This window comes from Populus alba, chromosome 8 (genome assembly GCF_005239225.2).
Source record: "Populus alba chromosome 8, ASM523922v2, whole genome shotgun sequence".
Taxonomy (NCBI): domain Eukaryota; kingdom Viridiplantae; phylum Streptophyta; class Magnoliopsida; order Malpighiales; family Salicaceae; genus Populus; species Populus alba.
Window position 1 is genome coordinate 10,996,779 of NC_133291.1, and position 22,852 is coordinate 11,019,630.

Sequence of the window (22,852 nt, forward strand, 5' to 3'; positions counted from 1 at the left end):
AGGGTCTCCAACAATCCCAAATATTTAACTTTAATATAAATTGATTTAATTTTATAATTTATCTATTACACCGAATAATTATCCTATTAATCCGGAAGTTAATTCTCTTAACATGTCCATTCATCAGAACATTATTTCCAGTAACCAGGAAATTATCTTCTCGACTTACCCATTCAACATGACATTATTTCCATTAAATAAGAAATAAACTTATTGACTTGGCCATTTAACATAACATTATTCCTAGAAACCAGGAAATAATCTTCTTGACTCTGCCTTTCAACAGGGCATTATTTCCGATAATCAGGAAATAGTCTTCCCGACTCGCCCATTCAACAAGGCATTATTTTGTCCTATCTTTTTTAAAAAACTTTATACTAGAATTACAATATACAAAAATTTCTCTTACAATAATTTAAATAAGATATTTAATTACTTCAAGGTTTCGAATACGTACTCGGTGTCTGTGCGCGTGAAGAGATCTGTTGTTACAGATTAGATCTTGTGACATCCTCTATACCAACATAATTGACTGCATCATTGTTTATTTATTTGAACCGGTAAAATTCTAATACCAATTAAATATTTATTGATTAAATCCAACACTTTTAATTAAGCTTAATTAAACTTTTAATTTGAGGATGATAAAAAACCCCTTTCGAATTATTTATTTATTTTTATATAAGTCATTATTCAATTTAACCTATCAACATCAATTATCTTCAATTTGGCATGATATCTTAATAATATTATAAAAACTCATTTTTCTAATTTTCTTCTTCTTCTAGCCGAAATTAACCTACGGAAAAAAGTGAAGATTTTTTTTCTCTTCTCTTTGAAAAATTCTTACTCCTTTCATATACTAACACTTATAAACCTATTTCTTCCCACATTTTTCAAATAATTGTTTTAAAACCTCAAATTCCCTAAATTTTTCCTCTTTTGGCCAAAAGTTCAATAAAAAAGGGTTGAAATAATTTTGTTTCTTTTATTTAAAATTAAACACTTACCCAATCATAATTCATGCTTTCCAACATGGTTCAATCATAATTTGTATTATTCCCATAATTTATAACATAAACTCACAATTTCACATAGTCATAATTTTATATAATCCTTCTTCAAACATAAAATTAGAGGAATTAGTCGTTCGAAACATGTTATTTACCTTACTTTGATAAGGATTTAAGAGAAGAATACAAGAAAAAAAATTAAGTTTTCTTCTCTTTTGTTTTCAAACACTAGCTTGAGTTTCTTCTTTAAAAGCACTCGCCACCTTAAAATCACCATCTCTTATTGTTTGTGTCGCACGTGTGCGGCGTCGCGGCGAAAAAAAAAAAAATGTATTGTTTGTTCCATTTTCTTATCTACAATGTAAATCTACCTATATCTATGGGGATACAAGAAAATATTGTCTTTTATGGGTGGAAAATGGAAAGGGAGTCGCCACCTAGTATTTTGGTCACTAGGAACCCTAACTGGTCTCAAAGATCGGGTACGGGGACTGGTTGCGTAAAGGGAAGGTATTAGCACCCCAAATACGCCCTACCTAAGGTAAGCTGCATTGTTTTATTGTCTGATAAAATCTAAGGTATTTTTCGTGTTTTTCTAGTTGTTGGTCTGTCTATGGTTCAAGAAAAATCCTCCTCGGTAAGAAGGTCTTTATCTTATCGGGTAAAATCCTAACCGTTCTAATGTCTATACCAGAATTTCATTAATAATATTTAGGAATACGTTTTACGTATAAATTCGTAATCCCAAATACTAAAAGAAAACAAAAAAAAAAAGATTTTTTGATTTTTTTTGAAAATATTGGCCTAGTTCTCATGGCTTAAATAAACTGGTTATTAAAGCCAAAATGCATGCTAATACATATATTGTTTTGAAAATTTTCTTTGTTGTGTGAAAATATGATGTTATAATATTTATATATATATATATTGGAGAGACTAGGCCGTATGCATGCAAACAAAACCTTTTTTGGAAAATATTTATTTTTTTGATGTTTTAACAAAAATCAGGTATTTTAATATTGGGTTTGTATTCTTACGATATAAAAATACAACCCAATATTAATCCACTTTGATAAAAATATGCAGAAAAATCAACAACATTTTTAGGGACTTTTTAGAAATTCTTTTTGAAAGCAAAAACATTTTTTATTTCGAAAGTCTTTGATGTTTTGACGAAAACCAGGTATTTTAATACCGGATTTGTATCTTTACAGTATAAAAATACAAACCAGTATTGATCAAAATACAGTAACAAAATTATGGAAATCACATATTTTTTCAAAATAATTTTTTTGAAGAATTTTTATTTTTAATAAAAAAGGTTTTTAGGTTGGGTCCCGTTCGGCCCATATGGCTGGGCTTGACCCAGCAGGCCTAACCAGGTCACTGGCCCGAGCCAGTGTCTTGGGTGGAAGCCCACGCGTGCATCCTTAATACCATATACAAATATACAAATGATACTGTTCAAGTGAATTATAATTCACTATGAACAGTAAAGATGCAAAACGAAACCACGCACAGTAACATGCAAAAGAAAACACACATAGTAACATATGGTATATAATTCACTTGAACAGTAACATTGCATTTCACTGTTCAATTGAATTATAATTCACTTGCACAGTGAAAATGCTAAAGGAAATCACCTGCACAGAGACGCAAAACGCTTACCTGGACGTGGAACCGAAAGGAGCGAAGACGATGTCGAACACTCACAGTGATGCTGGTGGCGGTGGAGAGGAAGCCAATGAGGGCTCACGGTGGTTCTGACGGTGGCAGTGGCTGGTTTGGCAGTGGCGTTGCTGCAGCTCCTCTTCCTCTTCCTTGCTGTTTTGGCGCTGTTCTTCTCTTTATTTCCTTTGCTCCCTCTGTCAACAATGTTCTTCCCTCTCTGCAGCTGCTTCGTGGAGGTGCTGGTGGTGGCGATGCGGTTGGTCAAACGTCCGTGTTGATGGTGCTGCAGCGGAGGTTGGTGGCTCCAAACGACGGTTCTCAACGGTCCGGTGACTTCTCGGGTCGTGCTCGGTCTTGGTTTTCTCTAAGCTCTCCCACGGTTTCTGTAATCTTCCCCTCCCCCTGGTTCTGTTTCTTTGAGTTTTAAGTATTTATTCCTTTAGTTCAACGGTTTCTCTCTCCTTCAGTTTCTTTCTCTCTTTTGGTCTCGGTTTTTTTTCCTTCTTTTTCCCCCCCCCCGTGCTTCAAGTCTCTCCCCTTCTTTTATAGGCGGGCAAAGGGAGCGGGGCTGCATGGGCTGAGCAGGGCAGCGTGGGGAGCATGACAGCGGGTTGAGCAGGGCATCGTGGGGGGACAGCGCTGGTCGGCGAGCGTGGTTGATCAAGGCGTGGCCCTCTTGGCTTCGCGTCGTCCGAGGTGTATGGGCTCCGGGTGTTGTCAGTGCACGCTTGCTGCATGAAGATTTCTTCCCATGCTTGATTAAACAAGCTTTTTGTCCATGCTCGCTGCACGTTCGGGGAGGAAGAAGAAAGGGGAACAGTGCCGTTCAAAACGGCACTGTTCGGTCCTTCTTTTTTTTTTTTTTTTTATATATGAAACGGCGTCGTTTTGGGGAAAACGCGCCGTTTCATTTAAAAATGGCGTCAGAACGCGCCCAATTTCGAATTTAGCCCTCAATCATCTTTGTTCATTTCAATTGAGTCCCTGCCAATTTCGGTCCCCGCCCCCATAGTTGGCCGCGTTTTTCACTTTGGTCCTTGGCCTCTGATTTATGCAATTTAGCCCTTAATTGATCAATAACTTCCAATTTCTTCAATTAGGCCCCTGAATCAATTCAAAACAGCCCCCTATATTTACCCGTTTTTTTCCAAATTGGTCCCTGGTTTTGGATTTTCACAATTAAACCCCTAATTGGCCATTAAACTTCAATATCTATGCAATTAAGCCCCTGATTTGACCCAATAAATTCCTAAAAAATATATTTTGGCCCCAGAACTTAAATTTCTTCTAATTAAAGCCCAAATTGACTTAAAAATCAATTTTTCTTGCAATCAAATCCTCTATAAATTCAAATAAAAATCCAATTAAGTCCATAAACATCCAAATTTGGGCTTTTCTCCTCAAAATTCAAATTTTCCTTCTCAACAGGGCTCTCATCCTTCAAGAATATATTGTCAAAAATCCATCTTTGTATTTTTAACCTCCTTGACCGATTTTTCTGACCATTTGCTGAGCGCTTCTGCCTCCTGTTATTTTTCTAACCTCCTTTGGCTATTTATTTTATTTCAATTATGGGGACCCAAAAATGGGTTACAACAGTTTGATTAAGTTAATTATTTTAATTACTCATTTTAATTGGTGAAATCAACAAGAATTTAAGTAAAAAAATCACACAGTTTCTTCCCCTCTCTCTGTTTCAAACTCTCGGAAAAGGGAGAAAAAGATGAAGCATTTATAGTCTAGCTTTTATATCTTCATATTCATCCCGCTACTTCTTATTTTTATTTTTGTCACTCAATACATCTTTTTACTTAATTTACACCACATCACCTTATCTTTTATTTTATTATATCCATTAACAATACATGAAATTCTTTTATTTAATCTATTTCATATTTTATTTATTTTGTTTAGATTATAATTTATCGAGTTTTCACAAATATATTATTCATTAAAACAAAATATATCATATAAGTTAAAACATTATAGATAATCATGTATTTAGAGAAAGCATTGGAGCTCGTGTTAGCCAATAAAAATATATAATTTTATATTACAAAAATAAATAGGTGAAATTGTTTATGGTTTAAATGAACCATGCATAAAAAAAAAAATTTACAATTTTATTTTTTCGTTTACATTATACTTTTCATATCTCATGAGCAAAAAGGTCTTTGACAACCCTGCTCCATGTAAACTTATTGGACTCTAGCTACCATGGAAGTTATCTCATATATTTAGAAAATCCTAGAATTCATTCTCCTCTCCTTCTCTTTAACGACGCCACATATTTTATCTAGTTTCTGCTAGAGTTTCTTCATTAATACTTTACAACAACTTAAATACCAAGAGAGTCTTAGAATAGTCTTCCATGCAGGAACTTCACTCAGTGTTACTCGACGTGACCAACGAATTCCAGCTCCCGCCGAGAGTTTGACCATCATAGTGCTGAATTTAATCACACATGTATCACCTTTTCAACATCACGTGACACGTAATAGCTACTCAACTCAAACTCTTCATAGCGTGGTAATAATTATTATTTTTATTTTTTTTTAAATTATCTGTGATATAAATATATTAAAATAATTAAAAAAAATATATATAAATTAATTTAAAATAAAAAATTAATTTGTATAAAAATTATTTTTATAATAAAAAACAAACAATTTATCCATGCAGAGGTAAAGTTAGCGAATCACTTTTTTCCCTTCACAGCATAATAATAATATTAGAAGAAGGTATCTAAATTAGCAATTGAGAGGAAGACTGTCATTTGCAATGACTAGAATTTATTTGGCCATATAATTCTAATTATTTTTAAAAAATATATTAAAATAATATATTTTTTTATTTTTAAAAAATTATTATTATTATTAGCCTATTAAAATAATCTAAAAACACTAAAAATTTATTAAATTAAAATAAAAAAATTATTTTTTAAATTTTTTTAAAAATAATTTTAAAATATAAAAATAAACAGGGCCTGAAAAGGCCTGACAAATTATGCTTAAATAACACATGTTGTGGGATTTATATCATTATTTAAAATTTAAATTTTACCTTAGCAACTAAAAAAATTACAATAAGTGGTTTTTTTTCAAAAAAAATTATAAATCTAAACTTTTCTTTTCTCCATCCTTTAAGTATTTTTAATTTAATTTATCTTTTTATCATTATCTCTGATCCAATACTCTAAGAATAAAAAAGATTAGTTTTGTAACCGGTTAATTTTAATTTTAGGTTTATTTTTTTATAGTTTATCGGTTCGATTTTTATAAATTTAAAAAGTTGTTAAAAGTTTATATTATATTAACTTTATAAGCATAAAATTAGTTAAGGTATGGAAATGCTGACCAAGCACCTAGATTAAAATAATAATAATAAAAAAGACAATCATAAAAACCTGACATCTCGCTCCACCATCGGCTATAAAACACCCACACCCAACCACATTCCTCAGTAAGAACCCCACTAAACAAACCACCAACACCTCGACACTGAACACACGTCCACCCTCTTCTCTCTCCAATGGACAAACCCGTAACAGAGCTATGGCGACCCGACCCGGTCCATTTCCGGCCACCGGAAACACCACGTGAGCCCATGGAATTTCTTTCACGTTCATGGAGTGTGTCAGCTTTAGAGGTATCAAAAGTCTTGGCCCCACAAATGGTCTTCTCTAGCAAGACCATCCCATGCGGTGGTGGTGGTATGATACAGGAGGATATCATTGGAGAGCTAGAAGAGGGTTGTGCTACCGTTTCTGGAAACCCTTTTTCTTTTGCTTCCTCCGAGACATCCCAGATGGTCTTGGAGAGAATCATGTCACAGTCGGTGAGTTTAATTTTATATATTTTAGAGAGAGAGATGGAAAGAATAAAGACAGTTACTGAGATTTCTTCCTTTTTCTTTTTGGCTTTCTTTGAGTCCTTGTTTTGTTCTTCTCTTTTTAATAATATACGAAGCAATTCTCTGTCTTTGTCCTTTTTGACGCTTCGGTTTAGTTCTCTTTTGCCAAAAAAAAAAAAAAAAACTTGTTTCTTCTTCGGTGTTTGTTTGCTTCTCTCTGTTTTCTGATCGAACCAATTTGTAAAATTTATCTGTATTGCCCTGCTTGCTTCTCTTTTATAAGTGAAATCTAAGACTGGCCTTGTTTTGATCCCTACCCGCTCCATTTTCACTCTTCTTTTATCTTTTTGGTTTTATCTTTAATTCAAAATCCATATCAACCACACTAACAGTTGATCCATCGTTTCTTTTCCCACTCTATAATCTCTTGAAACACAAACAAAGACTCTGTCTCTTTCACAGTCACTAGTCTATTCCCTACTGTTATTACTTTTAATTCTCTTAATAAAGTTAGTAACTGCCCATTTTTTTACTTCATTTCTTGATTTGTGGGGTCTATTCATGCAGCAGGAGGTATCTCCACGCACTTCAGGCCGACTCTCTCACAGCAGTGGACCTCTCAATGGGTCATTAACGGACAGCCCTCCTGTCTCTCCATCTGAGATGGACGATGTCAAGGTAATTCCTTGAAGTTGGCCAAAGCTGATTAATGTTATGAAATTTGTTGCTATTGTTAGGGTAATTTTAGGCAAGTTTGAATAAAGTTGGTCTCGTCGATTCTGTGTGTTAGTGTTTATTTTTTATCTGTTTTGGTGCAAAACACGATTTCTGATCCACTGACTCTAGGCCCCCCACGAAACATGTCTCAGGCTTTCTCTGTAACCAATGATACTTTTTCACACCAGAGATGGAGGGAGAGAGAGAGTATCTATCATCTACTGTTCTGTTTCTCTTTTTAAAATAAGAAAAGCAATAACTTTTTTTGAGAATGAAAATCAATAATACTATTGTTTTCATGTCTCCTGTAGTATTCTTTGCTTTGTTCCAAAGAAAACTACTGTGGCTTTTCTTCTTTCTCCTTGTATTTTTCTGTAAAAATCAACAGGGTTAACAACATTTTGAGTAAGATGGTGATTGCTTTTCTGTTTTTTTAGCAAAATTATCGGAACTGCTATTGTTTGCGACGTGCGTGAATTGCATAATGACGATATACGTGCCCTTGTCTGTTTGGATCTAATCACCTTCTTCGTTTGTAGTTTTTAGAAGACGCGGGTACAAGCTGCTGGTCCCGTAGAGAGTGAATTAGATTAGTTACAATGCATAACCACAGCAACACATTTATGGCGTCTGGACCCACTTTTTTTTTAGAACATCGTACCAACCCACCACCATAATTTTAGATAATCTCTGATGTGTCTCTATGATGGTTAATTATTGGACAATCAATTTTACTTGCTGGTTAAATAATTCAGAAAATACTAAAATCTCGAACCCAATTTTTAGGATAAAGTATCTCATGAGAAAGGAAACCGATGTTTTTTTAATGAAACTAATGAGTTAAAGATCCATGTGCTTTCTTCTCCTCAGTTTTGCCGACCCAACAATCCGCCTAATATACAGTTCCGTCCACCTGTGGTCACTCCTAGTGGTAATGCCCTCACAGTAACAGCTGCCGGGGGTGGTGGTAAGACTGTTGGTAGGTGGTTGAAGGACAGGAGAGAGAAGAAAAAAGGAGGAGGTGCGGACCCACAACGCGCAGCTTCATGCTGCAATATCTGTGGCAGGGGTTGCTGCTGCTGTCGCTGCAAGTGCTGCTGCAACAGCTGCCTCTTCGGGGGCTGGGAAAGATGAGCAAATGGCAAAGACTGACATGGCGGTGGCATCCGCTGCTACATTGGTGGCCGCACAATGTGTGGAGGCTGCAGAGGCCATGGGGGCAGAGCGTGAGCATCTTGCATCTGTTGTGAATTCCGCTGTGAATGTGCGTTCTGCAGGTGATATCATGACATTAACTGCTGCTGCTGCAACTGGTATGTTTGTTGTCCTTTATTTAATAGTAATAAATCATGTTTATCATAATGGATAAATGCAGATTATACGTGATCTATTTACATTTTTGGAATACAATTTAAATGAAATAATTCTCGACTTTTGGTGCGAGGGGTGCAGCATTACGTGGTGCAGCAACGTTGAAAGCAAGGGCATTGAAGGAAGTCTGGAATATTGCAGCGGTCATTCCAGTGGATAAAGGAGTAGGGGCGGTTGTTGGAAATGGCAGTAATGGTAGTTCTAATGGTAGTTTCAGTGGTGAACTTGTGCCTGAAGAGAATTTCCTGGGCATCTGCAGCAGGGAATTGCTTGCCAGAGGTTGTGAGCTCCTCAAGCGCACTCGCAAAGGTGATTATTTCCATGTTTCAAATTAATCAAGCTGACAATGTTTTTTGCATATTTAGTTATCTAGCTCTGTAATCTTTTTTATCCCAAGATTGAATGGAAGTTGGAACATGTCTAAACAATGATTATGTCAATTAGCTGGTATTTTACGAAGACATTTTGTATTATGATTTATGAGGTTTATGTTGATGGTAACAAGCAACTCCTTGTCAAGGTTGTTTATTGGCTAATATTTTCCTATATCAGTTAATTTAGAATTTGATTTCTTTGTAATATTGGCTCTTTAATCTTCTTGTCACTCGGATTGTGGTAGAGTTGGGAAAACTCTAAAATTATGTGACTGAAATTTTGGAACAAGATTTGATGCTTGATGTGGGAGGAGAATCTTGATTAGGTTGCTGTGATCAATGCAGGTGACCTTCACTGGAAGATAGTTTCTGTTTATGTCAACAAAATGAATCAGGTAATTATAGCTTCCATTCAAACCAAATTTCGTGCTTTTACTGTTTTGGAATATCAAATCGTTGAATTATTCGGGCATGATGAGTGTGGATCTAATCTAATGAGGTAAAAAGGGATCAGTGTCAAAGTTAAAGATATGATCAAATGATGAAATAAATGGAACCACTTTCTTTATTCTGGTCTTGCGACCTTTAACTTTTGAAACTTCTTTTTGTGCAGGTTATGTTGAAGATGAAGAGCAAACATGTCGCTGGGACCATTACAAAAAAGAAAAAGAGTGAGTATCATTGCATTTGTCTTTCTCTAATAATGTGTAAAACAGAACAGGATGTAGGGCTTCTTCCGTTCTGGGGATTTGAGAAAAAGTTAAAGTGGCACTAACACCCTTTTGATTTTTCTTTTTACAGACGTGGTGGTGGAGGTCATCAAAGATATGCCCTCCTGGCCAGGCCGCCACTTGCTAGAGAGAGGTGAGCAAAGGCGGTATTTCGGTTTGAAGACTTTGCAACGGGGAGTTATCGAATTTGAATGCTCGAACCAGAAGGAATATGACGTGTGGACTCAAGGCGTCGCAAGACTTCTCTCCATTGCAGCAGAAAAGGGCAACAGGCATCGAATGTGAGTGTGACTATCTTCTTGGGGGGTAGTTTTGCAAATGAAATGTAAAACTGGGGATATACAGGTTATTATATATATGTGTAGATGGGCCATGTGAACATTTTAAAGCTTTTTCAGATTTGGTTGGGCTATATTTTTGGTGTACCTAAATTGTAAAGAACGAGGAATTTGCCTCTCCTTGTGGGTCTCTCTTCGGTCAACGGGGAATATAGTTTGGGTTCTTGATTTTCGTATCTGAACAGGAAAAGGCAAGAGCCGCAAATAGATAGTATGCAAAACCATGTGATCCAAGTCTCTTGTGATTTACTGTCGAGGGAAATGAAAGGAGCATCTCGGACCGGTGGTGGTAAAACGAGAAGGAATCTAATTCTGATTATGGAATGATAATGGAAGATAAAGGTTCGGCTTGATTCAATGTGCTTCTATGTCACGTCGGCCTTTTGTTCTTGTCACCCTGGTTTGTTTAATTAATGTAGTGGTGGAGTCAATGATTGTCTTGATGAGTGCAGCCTCCACTTTATCCAACGATCTTGTTCGGAACAAGTGAATCAAGAATCTTAACATTTACTTACGTGAAGTTGGATTATTAGGTCTCGACTGGCGGAAGCCGGCTTCTGTAAGGGGTGGCGGTCCTGCTCTGGAACCGCCTTGGTCAATTGCCTGTCTAGCATGGAAAATTAATGTCTAATGCCTGTTTGCAAAATTTTCATATCCCAAGTGCGCAATTTGTTCTTCGGAATGCAAATGGAAGACAAGTTTTAATGTGATGAAAGAGTATTATTGTTCTATCTTTAGATAAAAAAAATCTGAAAAGATTGAACATTTTAACACGTTAAAACGTCACATTAAAATTATTATAAAATATAAAAAAATATTAATTCAATATTTTTTAAAACTAAAAATATAAACAGAAACTGTGAGAAACATGCTCTTTGCCGACGTGTGCCCTAACAGCCATTATATTACAGATTAAATCCAGCCCATAGCAAATTATATGAAGAGTGATTCTTTTTTTCCCTGATAAAAACCTGACAATAGTTGCTGTCCTTTATTTGCTTTTTCCTTTTTAGACACGAAGAAGATTATGGCTAAGCTTTTTTAATTGTTGTTGTTTCTTGTTCCACGTTTTTTAGGCACGTGGTCGTAATTTGAAATCCGAATGATGGACAAATAAATTCTGATTCGTGAGGGGATAATGAAAATGTTTTTAAGAAGGTAAGAAGGGATGTTTTAGCTTTCTATATTTTATATATTTATGCACTAACAATCTTAGAAACGTTTCTCTTACCGAAGAAGCTTCCTCAACTTTTGAATCATGAAGTTGTTCAATTGCACACAGAAAGCGGGATTATTGACAATAGAGGTCATGTTTTCTGTAAATTCTATGTTTTGTTCGAGGCATATACAGGATGAAATTGCGTGCGCGATGCTTCGATCCTTATTTTGCATGAACAACTATTCAATATACTCGGAAATGTTAGTTCTCTCTCCGGGGTTCACTTAAATTGAGATTAATATAAAGAAATAAGAAATGTTTATCATCTGTGGGTTAATTACTTTACTAATTACATGTCAGGTAGCAGTTACTTTTAACCTAGCAATTTCCTTGTCAATTTCTCAACCACCCCGTTGTAACATAGAAAAAGAAGAGGAAGAGGAAGAAGATCGCCCTTTCTTCAACTAAACCTGGCTCTTCTTTGACTTGCCCGCATTCTGACTTCAATCTCCACAGTAATCTCACCCAAAAAGCCAAGCACGCACATAAAGGGAAGCATAGAGAAAAACAAGAATAGAGAACAAATCGCGGTTGATACCAAACAAGTCTGGTCAATTCTACAATACTATCAGAAAACTGCAGACAGGCTATACGTGAAGGGGGTTCAAGAAAGGCATGGAGGAATGCTTCTCGTTAGTGTTAGAAGACTGAAGTCATATGTAGGCTATAACAGCAAGATTTGTGTTTCATAACTTCATGTACCAGCTATCCAATTGAGGAACTAAAGATATTATCAGTAAAAGGTATAGGAGGAGTCTAACTGTCAACTGCATTGAAGATGTTGAGGAGAGCGAGTAATAGATTGATGATATCCAGATAGAGGTTGATTGCTGCTGAGATGTACTCGTCATAGCTGAAACGCTTGATCAAGTTGTCAGTGTCATAAACGATGAAACCAGAGAATACGATCGCTCCCAAGCAACCATATATCATCAGGGACCACTTTCCAAGAGGGAAAAGGAACTGCATTGCAACGTATTCGTTTAAAGGCAAACAAAAGAGACAGAGGAGATCAAGGTTATAAATGCAAAAGCCCTGAATGCATACCTGAATCAACCCAAAAGCAATAAGGACTAGGACAGCACTAAATAAGAAGGGTCCGAGGAAGCTGAAATCCTGGCCTCTTTTCGCAGCCCAGAAGGTATAGAGAGTTAGACCAACAACCACAACACATGTCAGAATTGCTGCCTCCAAAACGATCCTCCCTGTTAATAACAAACTCATGAAAAACCATTAATTACTTGCTTTTTAACTTAATATATTTGTTATTAAGCGCCTTGACCAGACACTTGGCATGGACCATCAAATATAAAAAGTAGGGGCAACAATTGTTCGCAATTTTCAGAATTTTTTCCGGAGTAGCAATTCTATATCTGACCGTTTTGGAGTCAAAATTTAAGGCCATGAGAAATTAACAATCCTGAATGATCTAATGCTTTCAATGTGACAGACAGAGAGGCCAGTCAGCACTCAGATAACAGATATCAAAGTTTTTAAGCAATTACCATTATTTATGTCGGGAGACATTGGTGTCCAGCCTGTACACTTTTAGACTACTCTTCGTCATCGTCTCTTATATTTTGGCAAATAGCTAGCTACGTATTTGATATATATATCTCACATTGCCGCAAGAATACAAGGGGAAAAAATTAACACGACAAAGCAACTATTTTCAAAGATAACCTGTTGCCTGGCAAAATCATCTTGACCTAAACAATCAGTCGGTCCTGGGATAGAGGTTGCTACTACTTATACATGCACTCATGCTCACTAGATATGTCAAACTCCTTTCAACCATGCATTGCTTCAATATTACCGTGAATTAACAAACTTTCTAAAAATCCAACATACACAAATACAATGCCCTTAAACATCCATTTAATCTTCCATTGATAAATAGGGGAAATCATGAAAAAAATAATAATTAATAAGCAAGCACACAAATATTCTGAATATAGCATGACTAACACATTCGACTGTGGCAATTGTAATACATGCAGCATCCTGATTCTACATTTATGATTCTCTGATTCTTGCCACAAACAGCAGGAGCAGACACACCCTGAACGTCCAATAGCTTGTAAAAATAAAATATAGGACCAAAATCAAAGCATAAGATCTAATTAAGATAATAACTCCTACGAGCACAGAAACAAAATCACAGACCCCTATGTTGGGGATCGAAATGGAAATGGAAAAGGATCAAAGAAAATCAATAACAACAATGTGAAAAAGTCGAAAAAACCTCCTAACTTCCAATGTGCCTTACCTGTATCGACGAGACACTCAGAGGTAATTAAATAAATCACCAATGAGCTAGCTATCATGTCCTCATTTACAATATGCCTTTCCTAAACAGTGAAATCAGATCACTAATTTCTGTATTTCACGTGTCCTTCGCTTGATTTCTTCACTGAGCTAGCTATCATTTTCTCTAGATAAAACGTTACAATGAAACTGGTGCAGTCATAAACTTCTGTTCGGTTGCAAAATAAAACTTTTTTTTGCAATTTACTTGCTCAATTAAAGTGGAGAGATTAATTACGGGTTTCGAATTTTCAGTCACACAAACAAATTAAAACCCACGCAAATACCCAAAAAATAACTCTATAATATAATGGGGGTACTGAAATTATACCTTTTGTGAGAGCACAAGAAAGACCAACGGCGAACGCAATGCAAATGGTGAACAGCGCCATAAAAAAATAGTTCCATGGGTGACGCTTGGAATAAACATGCAATGGCCAAAGCACTGCATTAATAGCAACAAAAACCATTCACAAAAAATAACCCACAGTTTTCATTAGTAAAAAATCACAGAAATAATTCTGCAAAAAAAAACCCAAATAAATAAAACCCATAAAGACAAAATATAGAAAGAAGAACGAGAAGGAAAAAGGACATACGTATGATGGTAAGGATGAGGAAGACGATGTAGATGGCAAGGCCAGGTGTGGTATGGAGAATGAAGCGAGGGATTGGACGGACAAAGACGACGGTGGCGGCAACACCAACCGTGAGAAGCAATTGCATGGCAAGTATTATGTAAACTTTCCTGATAAAGGCCCAGCGTAACTGCGGTGGCTCTTGCATCATTGGATACAGTTGATTACTTATTCCAGCCTCCATGTCAAATCCTTTCTTATTGTTAGATTCCATTTTGCGTTATTGTTTAGGGTTGGTTTCTAAGTAATGCAGAAGGTGGTGAAGGAACAGGGATTTGGTTTATTAGGGTTTTTTCATGTATTTATTTGTGAACTTTGGATTTTATGGAGGGGAGTTGTTTGCTTGTTAGTTGAAATTCATTCTCTCGGTCGCTTCACGCGTTGCGATTTTGACGGATAGGATGAGAAGGGAGAGGCGGTTTTTCAGTTGAGTTTGCACGCGGAGGAAAATATTTATTTTTGGTGTTAATTATTATTGTTATAATTACCATTTTATTTTGCCAAGTGATGTAAAGTAAAGTATTTGGTACACAATTATTAGGTTAAGTCTGCTTATTTTTAAAGGGGAGAGAATTTCAAAGTTAATTTTATTAAGCTTTTATTCTATTTTCGTGCGTTGGAGAGGTTTTTTTCAGAATAAGAGGCTATTTTTTTAATATCTTAGAAAATCAGAGGCTCGAGTTATGTATTACAACTAATTAAATCTCATTTGTGTAAGGGGCAAGGACCTTATTATATATTTTAAAGTCCAAATAAAGAATTAAAAATAAAATATTTATTGATACCAAAATTAACTTAAGGTGAATAGAGGCATTGAATAAAATTATAAATAAGATCTTTGAAGATATTTTAGAAAGATTTTTTTATTAATTTTTATATATATCTAACAAGTGGAGCTTTGATCTATCTTTATTTTATATTTGAGGTTTTTTGTTAGGTAAAGATTATTTTATATTATAAAATATAGTTGATAAATAAATTTTATTTGTTCTTAAAGGTTTTTTAATTTATTAAATGAAAATCTTGGATTATTGCTAAAGTTTTCCACACACTCCGGTCAGCTCAGCCGTGGATGATAATACACAAGTCCTGACGAGAAGATCTGCTTAAGGTCCAATCCAGTGGATTTAGTTTACATATGTAAAAGTTGACTTGAAAATAATGTTTCTCCTGAAAAAAAAAAGAGTAAAGAATCATGATTTTTTGTTTTATAAAATTTTGGGGAGAGCTCAGAGTGTTCATGAAATTACATTCTCGTTCCTTTCCAAGCTATATATATATATATATAGAATATTCCATATTTTGACAACTAGTACAGGTCAGAATTTCATTAAATTTTATCGAATAATAAGATTTGAATCAAGGGCTTTTTTTCCCTTGCAGCAGGTCAAGTTTTACGCAGCTTTGCCCGTCATGGTGGTGATTATCCTCACAGCACGGTGGCCCATGACATTCTCAGCCCAACACAGAAAAACAAGGAGGGCCTTAAGCCCATTATGAAAAAGACTCGACCCCCAAGTCGAGTGTCCAATAGCAGGTGACAGACAGGACTCTTTTCTCAATTCTCATAGAACGAAGGCCATAAAAAGGCAACACAGACAGCTTATCTCTTGATACTCGAAACTACATGCAAAAGGTTCTGAGAGATAAGCTGCAACTGTTACTACTAATGTGTTTGAGGTTGGGCAGTGCCCCAAATACTTCACCTCTACTTCCGGTTACACCTCCAAGCCACTCTCTTCAACAAGTTTTTAGTTTTTCTTTTCATTGTTCTGAAAATTGATTTTATACTATGCTATATGCTAGAGAAGTAATATAAAATTATTTTTGAAATTTTATCTAATTTTTAAATTGAGATGATTTTTTGACATGATATCAAAATCTTATTGGTTAAGTGAACATGTGTAAATAATACGAGTTTCTAAAAGTTTCAAGTTCAAAAAGGTTTAATTAAAGTAAATATTTTAAAGAATAATATTAGAATTTTACTTGAAAGGATATGTTAAATAATATAGGTGTATATAAATTTTAAACTTAGAAGTCTTTAACTTAAATGGGTGTCTTAAAAAACTAATATAAAACTTTAAATTTTTAAATCAATTAGTCCTTTATAAAACAAAAATTATTAGTTTTGACTGTATATATATTTTTTGTATTTTATTTGCCTTGATTTTTAGAAATTTCCAATTAAGTATTTTTATCCATATTTTATTATGAATTCCATCCAAATCATACTTATTGTAAGAAAACTACGTTGGTTCGCAGAGAATGTTTATGCTAAGAAATTTTATCGCAATGATCCGAGAGAGAAAAAATTATTTGGAGGCAAAATTGAAGCTGCCCCAATAATTGAATGATTTGAATTTCGATAAAATTTTGTATCATAATGATATTGGATTATCTGTTTTAGATCCCCGTACCTGCGTGACTCATGTTTTGCTTTCTTTCTCTTGGATGGGTTGGTTCCGGCGCATGGTTCAGAGAAAGGTACAATCCAATTTCCTAAAGTACCTTGTCATAACGTTTTATATTTTGCCCCACAATCTCTCATAAAATGAAAACCATAATATATATATATATATATATATATATATATATATATATCAAGGTTTGGTCATTTCTGTTCATGACCAGAGACCAGAAGCAACAAGAGCGGCGAAAGGAAGTGAAAACGATTTAATTTTAACAATTACTACTTGGTTGCTCATTGCATCTTTCTTCTCTATACTTGACAGTTATATCTTGTGGCTGCAGCCACAAACTGGCGATGTCAAACCAGATTGTAAGCAGGCTAGGTCCTGTAGGCCATAGGCGAGGTGGCAAGACAGCTTTTGAGTTAGCACTTGACAAAGCAGACCCAGTTGATGGAAATGATAAAGGGAAACAAACCCCACCACCAGTACTCGCATATGTTCCTCGTTCGTTTGATCTTGACATGGCAATTATGGTCATTGGTTCTGGCTTGGGCGAGCTGAAGAGGAGCCCTTTGGTTCCCTCCTGGTGCGCCCAGGGGCGCTAACCATGAGGATTTCTTTGAAGAAAGTGGAGGACCGGGCGGCTAGTTACTTTGTTGTTCAGGATTATGGGCATCTGGATATGCTTGATGACGATACGAAAGGACTTGGAGGAGAAGCTACGAGGAAGTCCAGGGACCCAATGATCGAGGAGATTCATTGGAGGGGCTGTTGTTGCATTTATGAAAGCATACTTGGGAGCTTCAAACTGTTGAATTATTTCTCTGAATTTATGAATGTTGACAAGCTGTTCTGTAAGGATAATGATGATGTTGACATTTTTTTGCTTATCATATGGAATTTACTATGAATTTTTAATTTTAGCATGTGTCGGCCTTCAATTTTGTGCTATTTAGGTCAGAAACAAATTAATTTCAGGGAGTCCAAGCTAGTACCAATCGCACCGGTGCTTTTACTATATAAAAATAATATTTTTTATTTAAAAAAAATATATTTTTTAAAAAAAATTATTTTTAACATTACTACATAAAACAACAATTTAAAAATATAATAATTTAAAAAAAAAAATTCAATTTTTAAAAACAAAGTTTCAATCTCGCTTTCCAAATACTCATGTTAATAAATTTTTTAAATTGGATTTATAAAATCTACAATTCCATTTTCAACTTCATACATAGCTTCGACAGGAAAAATGTTTTCAAATCTGGTTACTTTCGCCGCAACATCGTCCAATTCACTGAACGTTCCTGTGGATCCAAGCTAGAAGTAATTCGTCGATAAGAGAAATACTCATGGGGTAGGTGGGTTGTTTCACTCATATTGACCTGTATAAGAACTTGTATTTTATCACCATTCACACACAATTTTCAGAATAAAATTTTATATTCACTAGAACAAGCTTACAGCTTTCTAACTGTAAAACATAATAAATGTAGAGGCGCCGGTGCAACTAAAATACAAAAATCATCAATTATAAAGTTTTTTCTTTTAAAATATCGAGCAATTATGGAGTCCAGTCTTGCTGCTACACCATCACCTAAGTCTACCGGCAACCCCAGCAACTATGTCAAATCAAATATCACTTCAAAATCATCTCTCTTTATCTCGCTTTGATCTCTCGCAGAGAACCCGAAGTTAAGCGAAGGTGCTGAAGGAAATGGACATGCTGTGCTGACCAGACATCCCTGAACACGTTCTGGAGCCACTAGCCCAACCCTCTCCCGTCCTATTCTTTAGCTACCTCACCCAATACGCCAAGGAAACCTACTTTTTATATGGAAACATGAGTTTTTTTTTTTCTTTTTCTTTTTTAATATCGTAGGTGAAAAAATAACAAAATACTATATAGTTAAAGAAACATTTTGAAAAATAGCATGTTTTTAAAATTGATTGCATTTTTAGTTGTATCGCAATCGATAAAAATGTTTACAATTAAGCTCCTTCGTGTTTGTTACAATGAACTTTAAGAAAAACTGCCTAACAAGTCAAGAAAAACACGGTACATTACAAATATAATATTAGCAGATGGGATTTTTTAAGAAAAGAAAAGCAAAGAAAAAAATATTGTTACGGTGCTAAGGGGACAACAACTTTTTTATATTTACGATAATTTTAAGTAAATATAGATTTTAAACAAACATTTTTTAAAACCATGACCTAAAAATATATTATTTTATTTTTTTAATAATAATTATAAAAACTATGACAATACAAAACAAATTATTTTTTTAATATGCACGTATACATTTTAGAGTAGTAACTAAATTGATGGCCTACAACATCCGCGATCAGGCCAAAATATTTTTCAGCACAAAAAAAAATGAAGGAGACAACAGCATTTCGAAGCAGAGAAATCCGTGAGTTAGGTTATTTATTTTATGGGATTTAATAACTTAGTTAATTTAAATAATATAATTTAAAAAATAGGTAACAACGGATAAACAAAAAAAAAAATAGCCCCTAGTTGAAGCTAACTTCTTCACGGAAACTCATAACTTACCAAATGAAATCATGATAACCATATAAAAAATGTAATAAGAAAAAAATCAATTGTAAAAAAAAAACCTAAAAAAACTCAAGCCAACTTAGACTAGTATTTCAAACCATGATCCGAGTCATGAGAGTGGAATTATCCTATAAAAAACTCAAAATAATCATTAAGTCAAATCTATATTATCAAAACTTTAATCAGTAAAATTATAAAGGGATAAATAAAAAAAAGTTTTAATTAAAATAAAATAAAATAGCAGTTAAAAAAATAAAATCGAACATGATATAAATAAAATAGAAATGAAGATGTAATTGAAAAAATAGTTCAATTTAGAGAAAATATAAAATATCGAAGAAATGTGATAATTTAACTAAAAAATGATTAAAAACAATAAAATAACAATAAAAAAGATTTGGGATCAAATCTGAAAGGTGAAAATGTGAAAAAAAAGGTTAAATTGAAAAAATAAAATTAATTACATTTATTGTTTAAAAAAACAGAATTAAAAAAAAAAATCAAACCACTACTTTAGAAAAAGGAGAGAGAAAGAAGTAAATAAAAAAAAAACAAAAAAAACCATTAAAGTACAATTATGTTATATTTACAAAGGTAAAATTCTGATTTTACTATTGGAATGAATCATTTCAATGAGTTTAGAGGCATAGTAAAAAAACTCTACAGTGCCCTTGTGGTTTCTTTTAATTATATAATGTCAGGTGTCGTGATCAGAGTCATCAGGCAGAGGAACAAGACATCGTGTCGAAACTTTAGTGGAATTCCGTGATAACTTCTGAAAAACAATATCATCCATCTGATTGATTGATTGATTTAAAGGGGGCCTATTAAAGCAAGAGCAGGAGAGGCTTTTCTTTCCCCCCTTCCCTCTTTTTCCTCGTTTCTTACCGTCTTTAACAGACGACACTGCCACGTGCAACGAAACGGAAGAGGGCTCCCGTTCCTCTCTCTTGGTTTCGAATTAACGATACTTCTCCTCAGTTTTAAATTCCAACAACATTCCACCTCTCCAGAGGTCGATCTGATGCAGAAATTTAAAAGTTCTATTCATTTCAAATTTAAAATCTCAGTATAATCTCAGGAATTTATACATTATTCTTAACAAATATATGCACGTGACATTGATACCGGTAGTCATGTCAGGTTAAATATTGTAAAACCTGAAGTCGACTTGTTTGGCCGCTTATATGAACGTGCCCAGAATTATCACCGGAAGTATGTAAACAGCAATGCTAGAACAGAAGAAAATTACGGGAGGAGACGGTGGTCGTCCTCGTGAATTTTAGACTTTGATTCCCTCATACAGAGAGTGAAAAACTTTAAAAATCAGATGGGAACTATTTCTATGCATGTCATCTAAACGAAGTGCGTACAATCTGGGAAGAACCTGTGCCAATATTCTTTTGCTGCAAATGAAGAAGCAAAAGCAGATGGTGTGTGGTGGGGTCTTCCATCTACTATTTACACCATAGCCAAACGTGAAAACGAAGCTTGGCTGGGTTGATATTTCGAAACAGGAAATGTCCTCTGGTTAATGAACATTCCACGCGCAAAATGTGGTAATTAATAAATTTTTTTTATTCAAAAATGTATTAAATAATATTTTATTTATTTATAGTATTACGCTATTGAAAATACAATTTCAAATAGACTCTTCCTCACGGACAAGTTTTGTTTTCTCATTGCATACAATTTTGTAATATTAAGAGTACATATTAAAAATTATTAATACTATTCCCTTAGGTGTGTGATATATTGCATCTAAGCATTTAAAAAGAATGAAATGAGTTTTGAAAGCCTGGCTGTGATTATTAACTGGTATTTGTGTAGTAAAATAAACACAAGGGTTAGTTAGTCATTAGCTTTACATTTTATATTTATTAAAAAATAATATAAATTATATTTTAAAATCTTGTTCAACAATTTAAATTAGGAGACTAAAATTTTTTTGACATTATACATAGATCTTGTTAACTTAAAAAATTATTAATTCAAATCTAATTAATAAAATTTATATTAGAAAATAATAAAAATTATTTTTAGGTAATTAATTGGAGCCATCCTAATTAGAATGAGGAATCTCAGGCACTGTTTTGTAATCCAATATATAACGCACGAGCCTTTCATAAATGAACAAAACAGGAATGAGTGAATTCTTTTCCAGTCCCTGGTGTTTGAATTAAATTATAATAAGCTAATTCATTTTTTGAAACTTATAATTCAATCCTTTAACTCGCATGATAATATCAACAAATTAATTATTAATTTAGAAGCTGCATCAGCTGTCAAGTAAAACAGATGGAATCTGATTGATTTCCTAGAAATCATCATTCACGAGTCACTTCAATTCGCACCGTTTTAAGCAAATCCCAGTACATCATCCCTTTCACTTCACTGAACATCGATCCACGCCAGAGGAATGATATATACTGACCAGTTCAATTAATCCCTTAATGGATCAAACATCTATCAAACACAAAGAACGACATCTGACATCAGTTGATGTAAGTAATTTGATTAGCTTAATTCCTTGGTGAAAAATTAATGAAAGATCTCTGTCACCATCCTCGATCGTCCCAAGGTGAGAGAATTTGGAGATTCAGAAAGGGTGGTTTTCAAGGACAAATCAGGAAATTACCAAACAAAATAAAAAACAATTGCGCAATTAACATAGCAAAAAGTTTCATTAAAATAACATGTGTTTATCTTATTTATCTTAAAAAACACATATATATCTACTAAAAGATTTTATTTCCCATGCCTGGTGTTTTATCTTCTCGTGTTTTAAAATATTAATATTTAATAAATATCATCTTCGTAAATGTGGTTCATAATAATAAGTAAAATTGATTGATTATTTCTGAAAATAATAAAAAAAATCTCAAAACTACTAAAATTAGAAGGTCTTTAATAAGATTTTTGTTGTCAAAAGATCTGACAATCTGTATAGCAACGCAGTGGCTACCACAAGAAAAAAAAACTTAAAAAAATTGCTATAAATATTTAAACGCGATTCAAAAGTCATGATTTTTTTAAGTTATTATTCTAATATAGCATGATCATCCCTTCTCTTGAGCTTTAATCATGTCCAATTGGTACATAAATATATTTGTTCACCTATTCACAAAATCTATTTGAGAAAAATTATCATTTAATTATGACAAATCCATATTAAGCTACTTAGAAATCATCAATTTTACTGCAAATCCAACTATATCATTGATATTGAAAAACATAGAACAATATTATGTAAATAGTAATTTTTTGAAGATTTTAATTAGAGTATATTTTTAAGCCTACAAGTTGGATAAAAAAAATATATTTTTTGACTCATAAAACATAATTAAAAAAAAATTATTTATTAAAATATTATTTTTATAAAAGATAGTTAACCGGTTCATACAACTAGATGAAACTAGGTTCATACAACTAGATGAAACTAGTCAACTAGTTGAGCTGAATATTGGAGTTGTCTTAAAAACTCTTTAGAAGAACAAGATTTACTAAATATCATTATTTCAAGGTGTGAAAGCCATCTTGTCATGCTTAGAAATAATAATAACTTAATAAATATCACTTGTCAAAAGCACAATAAAATAAAAATATACTAATTTACCAAATCTTTCTCAAATGTGTTA

The 22,852-nt window shown here is 33.9% G+C and overlaps 1 protein-coding gene and 1 pseudogene across 1 annotated transcript; one reads left to right on the forward strand and one right to left on the reverse strand.

Moving 5' to 3' along the window:
* The first annotated feature begins 6,132 nt into the window (after positions 1-6,132).
* Positions 6,133-10,513, forward strand: LOC118056425 (VAN3-binding protein-like; annotated as a pseudogene).
* A 1,383-nt stretch (positions 10,514-11,896) lies between these two features.
* LOC118056433 (protein LIFEGUARD 2) lies at positions 11,897-14,484 on the reverse strand. Its single transcript, XM_035068650.2, has 4 exons — positions 14,196-14,484; positions 13,928-14,041; positions 12,337-12,494; positions 11,897-12,252 (listed from the first exon to the last, which is right to left on the reverse strand). The coding sequence occupies exons 1-4, from the start codon at positions 14,446-14,448 to the stop codon at positions 12,046-12,048; spliced, it is 732 nt and encodes a 243-aa protein (XP_034924541.1). The 5' UTR covers positions 14,449-14,484; the 3' UTR covers positions 11,897-12,045.
* Between the last annotated feature and the right edge of the window lie 8,368 nt (positions 14,485-22,852).